The 11,692-nt window shown below is 40.4% G+C and overlaps 2 protein-coding genes across 11 annotated transcripts in view; both read left to right on the top strand.

The window, feature by feature from the left end:
* Positions 1 to 5,110, top strand: part of klc1b (kinesin light chain 1b) — a 26,865-nt gene extending 21,755 nt beyond the window's left edge. For 5 of the 9 annotated variants that reach the window (XM_032522783.1, XM_032522781.1, XM_032522782.1 and 2 more), the window contains 3 exons: positions 2,523 to 2,647; positions 3,398 to 3,455; positions 3,578 to 5,110. In XM_032522783.1, the coding sequence (XP_032378674.1) occupies positions 2,523 to 2,647; positions 3,398 to 3,455; positions 3,578 to 3,652 (258 nt within the window). In that variant the 3' untranslated portion in view covers positions 3,653 to 5,110. Of the gene's footprint in view, positions 1,440 to 2,522; positions 2,648 to 3,397; positions 3,456 to 3,577 lie in introns of those variants that run through there. The other 4 variants (XM_032522788.1, XM_032522786.1, XM_032522787.1 and 1 more) reach the window with 1 other exon arrangement.
* A 2,543-nt stretch (positions 5,111 to 7,653) lies between these two features.
* The window catches only part of ptk7b (protein tyrosine kinase 7b), a 100,116-nt gene continuing 96,077 nt past the window's right edge, over positions 7,654 to 11,692 (top strand). The window contains exons 1-2 of one of the 2 annotated variants that reach the window (XM_032522747.1): positions 7,654 to 7,987; positions 8,110 to 8,275. In XM_032522747.1, coding sequence (XP_032378638.1) covers positions 8,155 to 8,275 — 121 coding nt within the window. In that variant the 5' untranslated portion in view covers positions 7,654 to 7,987; positions 8,110 to 8,154. Of the gene's footprint in view, positions 8,026 to 8,109; positions 8,276 to 11,692 lie in introns of both variants that reach the window. The other variant, XM_032522746.1, reaches the window with a different exon arrangement.

Below are 11,692 nucleotides of genomic sequence, written 5' to 3'. Positions count from 1 at the left end.
GAGGACATTCAGAAACCGTATCTCACTCAAAACAGCATTAATAGTTTGTTTTCCTAGTTTGTATGCGTGTGGAAGCACCAGAGACACAAAATAACCCCACATTGTTTATTTTATTTTTTTCATAATATGGGCACTTTAACAATAAGAGATCAAATGCCTAAACAGTTTGGAAATAAACGGTACTGTGTAGTTTAACATGCTAACCAAAAAATATGTCATTTCTTTTTGGACTTCTGTGGCTGGCGGGAAATGAGAAGGGAGCATTGCTTCTCAACATTTAGTTTTTATAGATAGATTTCCTTTTAATTTCAATTTTGTATGATTTTTGTTTACATTTTTTTTTTTTTTTTTAATGTTTCAAATGATTTATTTGGTGGCTGAATATTAAGGCATTAGTTGGCCAACAATGCCTGTTGTGAAAGACTAGTAGGGCCAACATCTGTTGACAGCAAATTGGCTGGATCACAGCAAGCCGTTGCTATGGTAATTTATTTTCAAGTTGCTTTTGATTGGCTTCAGTGTCCTTGGTTTGGAGCATTCACACAGGCTCTACGCTGGTACAATAAAGTACACAGTAGCTTGCATTTACAAAGGGAATTAGCAACATCGGCTGATGCTGTAAAGCCAAAATGACAAGAGACCAATCGGAGCATCTAGCACAGATACTGGCCACCTGGGAAATTGCTAAATAATAGTAGACTTCAAAAGTTATGGGGCGTACATGCCCAGAATTGCCTTTTTATTTGTTGGTGTAGAAGTAGAAGCTAGTGTTTATTATTCAACGGAAGCCTGGATTCCCCAGTAGTTTTAGTGTGTATCTGTGTATGTTTTGGTGGTGCAGTTGCAGTGCCCACTCTGGCTATGGATACTGTATTTTGAACACAAAGCTTAACGGAGTGCATTGCCTTTTTTCTTACACAGTTGTTTGCAAGTAGACCTTGTCACTTTGGTGAATCATGTTTTTAGACACCGAAAAAGTACAGTGCGAGTGTTTCCTCAAGATCAACATGTTGTTTAAGATGTTTAACTAACTGAATGTAAAATGACTTTAACATCTTTTAAAGTGTAATTGTACGCTGTATTCATGGATTTGACAAGTGCATTCACAATATACGGCTTTTCGGTATGCTACTTGCCTTGATTCTTCATTCCTTCCAATGAGTACAACTATACTTCTAATGCAACTCTGAACAAAAGAATTGACTATGTACATCATATAATTATGACAATATTGTTGTGTTAGTGGAATGCTTATTTATTGAACTGTCTATTCTTGGCATATATAGTGTGATTTCCGTTTCTTAAAGTGGAAGAAACATAAATGGTGAGCTCTATAAGCACTATCTTAGTAAGTAGAACTGCATTATATTTACCATTCTGCATTGTGAAGATTATTGCATCAACACTTGGTATTCTCAAATAAAGTTTTTCATTTGTGAGATTTTTTTGTCTTTTCTCTGCATCGGATGAAGGCGTCTGTATCAGTGTGTGCCATCAGTGGAAATCTTTTATGTTTCATCTCTAGTGGCGACTGCAGAGTCTCCTGGTGGAACACTTGATATTTATTTTGGCAGATACATGGTTAACCCACAGCCCCCCCCTGCTGGCGATAAGCTTGTATTGCATTATGCTTGGTCAGTCATTCAAATGCGCTATGCTGGACAGCTGATATGTAACTAAAACAAATAATGTATGAATTGATAAATTACTATATCACTGACCTACTTTGAGCTTGATTATTTCCATTATCTAATCTGCTGGTTGATTTCTAGATACATTGATTAATCTTTTGGTCCGTAAAGAATATAGTGACAACTGTCCATACATATGTATGTAATGTGATATATACATATCCTAAAGCGCAACGTGACGTATTCACGTTGCTTGTTTTGTCAAATCAACCCGACTAAAACCCAAAGATATTCAGACAAAGAAACGCAGCCAATTCTCCAGATTAAGATGCTGAAACAAGAGTAATCTTTGGCTTTTTTAAATTTTTTATGACAAAGGAGAAATCAAACACCAGAATTGTTGCTGAGTCTGTAGCTGAAAAAAAAACACACACAGCACAACCACTGGGCAATAATGAGACCTTTACACTAGTGACCTTGCTCCATGGGTGTGCAAACTGAAGTCTCCACAGTTGATTCTAATGGTGTAACTTTTTTAAAAAGATCCTTGATGGTTACTGAGTGATAATGATGACAATTTTGTGGAAAGGTCAGTTATCAGACGAGGAATTGAAGCCAGCATTGCATGCTGTCTTTAACACTGCACAGCATTGGAACTCTAGCTAAATGTTTCAGTTACACCTAATGCATTGCTCTTTAAAGGATTTCATGTATAACACCCCCCACCCCCCCTTTTTTTTTTTTTTGTGAGACATAAAGCCGTTTGGCTGCAAACAGCCATTCATAATTGGACTGGCGTGTGCAACATCACCCAAAATAATAATAAAAAAAGCTTTGCATTCTTTCTTGTCTCCACACCTTCAGTGGGTTGATGGTTGTGTGTGTCTGCAGGACGGCAGTGGAGCCCTCCAGCGCAGCGGCTCCCTGGGGAAGCTCCGGGACGTTCTACGCCGCAGCAGCGAGCTGCTGGTGAAGAAACTGCAGGGCAACGGGCCGCCCGAACCTCGCAGCACCAAGTAAGAGCAGAAGAAACCCTCTGTTAGGATGGAAAGCAAATTATACTCCTTTTTTATTTATTTATTTAAAGAGCCAAATATGAATGCAACAACAATGGTCCAGAAGACAACATACTGAAAAACAGTACACTACACACACACCATTTGCGTCCAAATGTTTCACTCTAAAACAAAGAGAGGAAATACGGGAAAGAGGGAGACGCAACAAAAACACAACAACAGCAAGATCAATGTCCGCAGCTCCCAAACAAGACACACAAACACAGACACACAAACAACAGGCATTGATGGGAGACCAACACAAGACAAAAGTGTCTATACATACATACACACACACACACACACACACACACACACACACACACACAGCATGGACTTTAAGGATCCAGCAATGCTGAGCCAAGTGTCCAAAGTCCTTCCCGGGGCTCCACCTATGCGAGCCGTGGCGAGCTCCATATACATGACATCCAAAAAGGAAAGGGTCCATGTAGGAATAGACAAGTCCTGAGGTGGTTTTCATCAGGTTGCAGTCATTCTCTCGGCCGCCGTAAGTCCAGCAAAAACGGCACGTTTTAGAGAGCTGGAGCAAATTCTACTCCTTGTTGGAGTAGTAAGCAATGTCAGTGGGAGGCGAGTAGATTCATAGTGGTTAGCAAATGAACTCCCCAGCTTTGTGAACAATTATTTTATTCCTGTGGCATGATATCAAGATACTGTGCGAACATTATTTTTCTTCTATTCGTTCAACAGCATGAAGCGAGCTGCTTCCTTGAATTACCTGAACAAAACCAGCGATGACCCGTTCCAGGTGAGGAGCAGTTCTCCAGTCTTTTAAATTGTAATGAGTTTAGGCAATGTTAGTGGAAATGTAACAGTGTAGCCTTCATAACGTTTTGTCGTCTGTGTTCTGTCTTCTTCCCCTTCCGTTAGACCCAGGGGGGCAGTCATTTCAGGGAGAGCCGGGGCCTGAGCTCCAGCACTGTGGATCTCTACACAGGAAACTGAGCAGCAGGGGGGGGGGGGTCTATCAGCTGATCTGTTGACCCACCCATAGAGGCTCGTTCTCTGAGCCGTAACGATCTCCAGCAACACTACAGGACACCCTTCCTCTGCCTGGCTGCACCCGACCCAAAGACCCATCCACTCCAGCATTCAGACCCAAAGACATTTTCAGTCATCCTAACACACACATACATAACTAATAGGGTTTTTTTTCTTGTTATTTTTGTAATCCTGGTTGTTGCTTTTTGGTCTTCCAGAAAGAGATTGAAGCATTTTCCCCTCATCCTGACGTTGGTGTTGTCTCGCTGCCTTCTAAATGTGGCCATGAAAACACACCTCACGTCTCTTCCTCATATTCGTAATCACCGTGACTCCGCACTTTGGACTGCATCCGTTGCCATAACGTCACCTGTTTTGGTAGGTTTCTCCTTAAGTTGTTTTAAAATAGTTGTGTTCCCCAAATGTTTGGTGTCTTCCTGTTCTATTAGTGCAAATTAGGAAAAAAAGATACCATGTAGATTTATATTTTCTCCAAAATATAGAAATAAAAGAAAGGGGTCTGTTGGGTTGGAAACACATAATGTAAAGTTGACATGATTACAATGTTTAAAAAAAAAAGAAAAGAAAAGAAAAACATTTTTATTTTCATTTTAATGATTTCGCCTGTTGAGATTTATTTGCATGGTGAGGTGTTGGTCGAAGCTTTGGGCGACAGGGTGACGTGGGTTACCTCGCCGACGTGATGGGTGTCGGTGGCTGCTGCTATAACCTCTACAGCTTTCAGATCCAAGTGGGTTTTTCTGCACCGGTTTCTCTTCTATTGAAGAGAAGAAATGTAGGAATAGAGTCATTTATGGTGTCAGAGTGCTGGAAAACACAACCATAGAAATGGTCAACTTTTAAGATTGTGTGTGTATATAAAAAACAAACAAAGAATGATCCGGCTCAACTTCGCTTCAGTAATCCTGGTCATCGTGAATGACCTCTGGTGCCATGCAGGACTCATGTGATCTGCAGGCGGGCCGGACCTCCGTGTTCCAGTCCGCCTCGGCAGGCTTGAGCTGCCCAACGTGAACACATCATCTTATTATGTTGTTTACAGTGATTAGAACGTGTGATACAAGATACGTGATAATGGTAGGGTTATTATTATTATTATTATTATTTTGCACAATTCTCTGATTGGTGTCTTCTGTCTTTGATTGCAGTTTTAGGAAGACTCAAAATAACTGGAATGTCTTGTAATTATTTTCATTCATTTTGATTATTTTTTTTTTCTTGTTTTTTTTCTTCGTTTGTAATAATTGTACACAATCGAATCTGATTCGAAATTTACAAATCTTAGAATTTTAAAAGGAATAGAATTGAATGTGCATCTATTTGAATCTGATATATAGCAAACAAGCCCATTTGTCATGAATACTGTCTGATTTTGATTCGGAAATAAAAAACAATTTTCTAGTTACGTTCATGATTTTGTCTTTTTTTTGGGGGGTGTAAGATAGGAGGTGGCTGATTTGAGGATTCCTTGCAGCCCATGACGATCTGCGTAATTGTCTGGATTTGAAACAACAACTAAACCAATGTTATGGCTCGCCATGTTCCTGCAAATTATAACAGTAGTAAATTCCAGCAAGCGAGATCTTAACCCTCAACCTGCAAATGTTTGATTTTCATTTCCGTTTCAAATGAAAAACCTTTTATCAACGTTTTGGTTGTCTTTTTCAAATCTTTTTGTCTTTTCCCCCAATATTTTTGTCATTGTTTGTCAACTTTTATGGAGCCTTTTGAAATTTTTGTGGTTTTTTTTCCAAATTTAAAAGCTTTTTTTTTTTTTTTTTTTTTTTTACATAGGTCACTTTTTTCTTTATACATTTGTCACACACAAGTTCTTTTATCAATTTTTTTTTTGGACAACAAACACCCAAATTCAATAAAAGTAGTGAACTTGCTGATTTATTTAACTTGTGAGGAACCATCCACGCTACTTTTTTTGGACAATTTGTTTGAAAGAAACCCAAATTTTTGATATAGAAACTTTTTGGTCCAATTTGACCCGAAGACAGCAGGAGGGTTAAACATCAGTGTCTGAGTAAGTGTGGGAACCCTGATGCTTTGCCAAGGTGGGATATGTCTCCCAGAGTTCTCCCTTCTCTTGGCAGGAGTCAGCCGGGGGTTTCTCAGTGTGTCAGAGCTTTTAGTTTGGAGCCTCTCCTGCCTGAGATCCTGAGATCCTGAGAGCTTTGAATTAACCCGCCCCACGATGGAGTCTTCCCCGAGAGCTGTCAGCTCCTTCTCCCAGTTGTCTTGGAAGCAAACAGCAGGTCAGGGTAGCAGAGCTCGTTAGTGCATACGAGTTGACACCATGCCCTCACAAAAGGTTTTTGGATTTTGGAATTTCATTTTTACAACCGTGCATCCTCCTATCCACTGCAGCCCCGTTCTATCAGCAGTACCACTGGGTTGAGCCTGTAATCCTCCGGCTTGGTTGACTGCGTGTGTCTATCAGCCATCCTGGTGCCAGCTGGACCAGCAGCACGTCCCCAGTCCCACACACACAGCAGTACTACCGGTGGTGCCAGCAGGGGCTGTCCCCTAAAGGTGACACTGATGGATTTGCATAGGCAGGACTCGCTGGGTTTGGGCCACTTATTACTTAGTGTCAAACTCTTGAATGTACAGAATGGGCTGCTTCCCTGTTGCTTTAACTGTGATGTGGGAGCATTGTGAAAAGAAAAAGATTCCCCCCCCCAAAAAAAATCATTCTATTGATCACAATCAGAAATATTATACATGAATATACAAGAAGAACATTACAAGAAGAACATACAAGAAGAACATTCGTCAACATTAACCATAAATATATGGTTAATGTTGACGAATGTTCTTCTTCTTCTTCTTATTGTTATTACTGTTATTATTGTAATCTTTATACTGTCTTCTATACTGTGTTCTTGCTAAAACTGATGCTGGAAATTTCAATTTCTCATCTACAGTTAGTCCCTACATGCATAACAGACATACACATAGGTGTTATTGAGTCAACTATTATAGAGGATTTTAGGTAGAATGATGAAGAAAGTAATTCACATAAAGAAACTAATTTACATTGTAATAGCATGAATAGACAAAGGCACTGCGAACTGTCAATGGATTTGGAAAAGGGCCAAATTAAATTGGAACATTTTATAATGAAAAAATCTGTTTATTGCCAACATATTTAATCTTTGGGACATAAATGAATGCTGGATTTCTTATTTGTAATGCATTATTTGTATTGTGTATATGTGCAGGTGAAGTAAACAGTAATCAGGTTGAACCAGGGGGTCGCAGTGTTGGATGCCTTATGCAGGTCGGGCATGGGCACCGGAAGCTCCACTGTGGGGAAAAGAGGGAATCCACGTCAAACTACCACAGATACACAGCTTAATACAGGATGTTTTAATTTCAAAATAAAATAGCATTTTTTTTGTTTATGACAGACATGTAGGCCTATGGAACTACACAATAGTTAAAACTGTTGAGGGGTTGTTGTGTCGGTCTTTAGGCCTACTGTTTAACTAAAAAGAGCTAAATTGATAATACAATACCAAAACCCAAGAAAAAAAACATATTAAACAAGAAAAGTATTTGCTAATGAAAGTCAGGAAATTACAACCTACAATGTACGTTAAATGTGGAAAATCAAGAGTGGCAAATAAAAAAAAAAAATTATAGAACAATGTTAAAGTTATACATAATGGTGAGTATGCCCAAAAAGGTAGCTAACTGCTTTTTCTAATATTGTCTACACACGTGAGCAGGAAATTGAACTAAACAAAAAATGAAACAGTTGAATAAATAAATACAAAAACAAATAATCTATTTTATTTTTTGAAAGTACGGTTGCTACAGATTAAAAAAAAAAAAGTGGAGGAAATTACACTTTTTAAAATTTATTTTGAAATTCTTCGCAGGAAGACGTGTGTATTGTTTCGGCCCACTTGACGCTTGTGTAAAAAAACACTCACACACACAGGCGAGTGGGAGGAAGCCAACTTGGAAACACCGCGGAGCCGAACTCTCTCTTGTTGAAGACTGAGCTGTGGTCCGGCGGTCGGCGGCTGCGGAGGGAGGCAGACAGCGGGTACGCACACCGGGTAGTAATGAACCGAGTGGCTTATATAGCCACACATCCACCCTCCGTCCCGTAACCAACCCTGGAAGTTTAACTTGAAACTTTCGGCGGGGCTCCTCATTCTAAACTCGTCCGAAGTCGTTTGTCTGGCTGGCCTGTAAACCGAAGCGTCCGTCCCCACATGTCTCTGCCTTGTTCCTGCTAGTTTCCAAAACAACAAGGTGAGCGGGCCGTCCGGCTTCCCCGGGGACCTGCGCAGGTAACGGGGCTAGTTTACCTGTACGCACACGGTGACGCACGACTCTCTTTGACGTTTCCTTTTCGCCCTACGGCTCTCCCGTAGTCGCCAGAGAACAGCGCCGGGGAGCCGCGGAGCACCAGGACGGCCATGGATCTACCAGGACGGGGCGAGAGCCGGCGGAGGGAAGGCAGCAGAAACCCCGCGGTGATTAACAGGAGGAAACCACCGGCGGAGAAGCTGTACGTCGTCGGTATTCTCTTCCTACAAGGTTGGTAACACGCTGCTACTGTACATTTCAAACACACGCTACGCTTACATTTCTATTTATTTCCATTCATCCAGAGGCTGAAAACGTTCAAATTCCACTTATTGTAGCGGACCCCGACGTTGACCTCCATGCTTTTCTAAAGGAGTTTTGCTGTTGCTGGTTTCAGTTAGCCTAGGTCTTTGGACTTAATGCATGCACTGTGAGAAAAGAGAGTGAAAGTCACAGTTATAGCTGCTTTTTGTCATTCTTAAAATTAAATAAAAACGGTTTCTATTAGTTAAAATTTAAACTAAAAACATTTTTTTTGGGGGGGGGGAGGGGGTATACAGGAAGGGGGGACCCCTCCCCCATTAACCCCAGCTTGGAGAAAAGTATTTGGAATTTCAAAATGTCAGATGATTTCATCCACAGCATATAACTAGAAACGAGAAAAAATGTGCACTACAACACCAACAACATGTCCGTTTACATTTTACTCTAGTTACACTGTAATTCAATTATAATCTGGAGCAGAGGCATGGTAGGTTTCCATCCATCACTGAAGGCAGCTTTGTCATGTTATATATTCCCAGGAGTATTCTTCCATCCTCACATACCACATTGAATGTGCCATTTCACATGATCATATTCATAGCTCCGCATGTTTGCATGTTTGAACGGCCTCTCTGAGCCCCAGCTTGGCATGCTTTCATGGGTGCCATTCATATGCACTGGTAGAGATCAGCTTCTGCTTTTGTTATCCAAAAAGAAAAACTGCTAGAAAATTTAACAGCGCACCCCCGACATTGTCGAATCCTTTTAAAAGTTCATAACCTTGGCCGCAGAGTGAATAAAGCCATGAAAAGATCCTTCCTAGTTTGTGCAAAGAATGCTCTTATCCTGCCAATGATCAGGCTCATTAACTCACCGCTCATCATGTCAAAACTCAGTCAGTTTTATCTGATCTCCACATGTAGACTGAAACGCAGACCAGCACAGATTGTGTTTGCCTTTGCCTTCAACACAGCCGTGATAGCCAGAGTGGCTGAAAAATTCCTTTAAGTTGAAGTGTCTGTCGCCCCCCCTCCAGTCTCCTCATGGTGCCCACTTTGGGATGAATGTGTCCTCTGTGTGCAGGCAGCAGGGGAGACAGAGGCTGCAATGGGTCTGGGTTTGTAAGATTCATTAATAGAGCCAAGCCAGGTACTGTTGTGACAGCCTCGCGTTTTAGCCCGCTTTAGAAAGTCCTGGACATGTTGAAATAATGCAAAGGCCAGAAATGGCAGCGAATGAGACAGTGTTTTTATTGTGGCTTTATTCCCACATGAAGCTGTCCACACCAAACACACCATGTTCCTCAAGGGGCGTCTGATCTGCAGGGTCTGGGCACTGTGATCAAATATTTACCCAGATCTTGTTTTATTTTTAGGTTATACTAATGGCTCTGTTTTTTCCCCTTCCGCTCTTTGCTTTTCTGTATCTTGATCGAGTCTCTATTTGTAGTCGACCAGTGCCGTGCCCGTGAAGCAGCTCTGAGTAGATGAAAGCCACTTATGGAGTTAATGTCCATGATGTTAATGCAGCATCTCTCGGTCTATCTGCCTATTTATTCCTTCCATCCTGTGTCCACGTCTCGCAGTGTGTTTCTCATTCCCGTTTCCCCCTGCTTCATCGAGGCAATCTCATTCCGGATGTATGTTGGGGAAGAAGCGGCTGGGCTTATTGGCGAGGAGCCGAGATAGATTTGAAATGTTTAAGTAACATATTCACACACTCCTCTTTGATCTCGCTCTCCCTTATGGTGCAGCTGGAGAAGATTTGTATTTTCTCCTATGCGCATTAATAATTTGGATGCCTGTGTAAACACTAATATTCACTTCATGGTGATTTTTAGGTGTGCAATCGCGTTTCTTGATGGAATCCAATAGTGAGTCCAGGCTTAATTGACTTGTATCTTCTCTCTGGCTTCCATAACACAATGTAAAACAAGATACTGTCACGAAAATGCAGGAGTAGCAAACCACAGTGTGTGTTATTGGATCAGTGTAATGGATTTGTTGTCCGGTCAACAAATGGACGGTGTTTTGCACAGGAATATAAGGGATACAGGAAGTGTGTGTTGTTTAGAAGCTTTTCTGTATTTAAGAATCGACCAGTGTTTTACTAAGTGGTGCTTCCATTGCTATCAGAAGGTCCATTAAGCTAATATGTAGCATACTGTTTCAGCTGGAGACTGGCGCTGAGAAAATACCATGGGGGCCTTTTTTGGGGGGTTATTTTGTTGGCATGCCCAAACACTGCTGCTTTTTTTTTTTTTTGAATCCATATGCTTGGCTCTTATTAACCCTGCTGTGCCCAGAGGATGTTTGGCTCCACACTGAGCCTGCTTCTCTGACTACTTTGATTCAGACGGGATGAAAGGATGAGGCCTAAATAAACACAGGAATATATAGTGGGGAGTGGGCTTAGAGCCCGACCGATTAAGGATTTATTTTAAGGCCGATACAAATTATTGTTATTAAAGTTATTTGAAAATCCGACATTCCGATAAATCGGACGATTTATTTATATATATATATATATATATATATATATTTTACAAAAAAATCCAGAAACTTGTAACAAAACAAAGGGATTTCCCTAACATTTTTATTTATGAGTTCTCACTAAAATAATATGATAATTATTTGTTTTATTGTCACAACAGAACAGAGGAACATTAAAATATATGATGAATGAAATGTATACAAATACAAACTTAAGATGTAAAACTTAAAGTCCTTTGAACAAAAACACAAAAAATAATAAGTTTAGCCAGCAGGGACGTTGTAGAGCGCCCTCTGATTGACAAACTAAACCTCAGAACATATCATTTTTAAAATATTAATTTATCAGCCATTTATTTGTCATTATAAATGATTCTGAAGAATTAATATTTAAAAAATGAAATGAAAACAGACGGTCAACCATTATTATTATTTTTATCGGCCATTATAAATTCCGATGTCTAATAATGTCTAATATCGGCCCGCCGATATATCGGTCGGGCTCTAAGTGGAACGTGTCTGTTTGCTGTCAGGTAGCTTTGTTTTTTAATTCTGTGGTCAACAACAATCTTCAAAATGAAATTGTACTGTTGGAATTTATTTATACACATCCGAGTGGGTTACAGTGCAGAGCGTGCTATGAGATCGGTGTCTGTTATGCACAGTTGTTGATGCATTAAACTGTAACTAATTCCTACATCCTATTATTACATTACATGACAATTTTAGGGATGGTTGATTATGTCTTCCTATAAAACCAAACTCACTATTCTTGTTCTGAATCTGGGCCCTGTTTTTCTTTTTTTTTGTGGGTCGCTTTGTTATGGCAGAGCAAGGCTGTGACTCATGTAAGTACAGGCCGTGTAGGTGCTGGGCGATAATTCAGTTTTAC

This window comes from Etheostoma spectabile, chromosome 8, assembly GCF_008692095.1.
Source record: "Etheostoma spectabile isolate EspeVRDwgs_2016 chromosome 8, UIUC_Espe_1.0, whole genome shotgun sequence".
In the NCBI taxonomy this organism is placed as follows: Eukaryota; Metazoa; Chordata; class Actinopteri; order Perciformes; family Percidae; genus Etheostoma; species Etheostoma spectabile.
The sequence above is the reverse complement of the archived record's forward strand: the minus strand, read 5'-3'. Positions and strand labels throughout refer to the sequence as shown.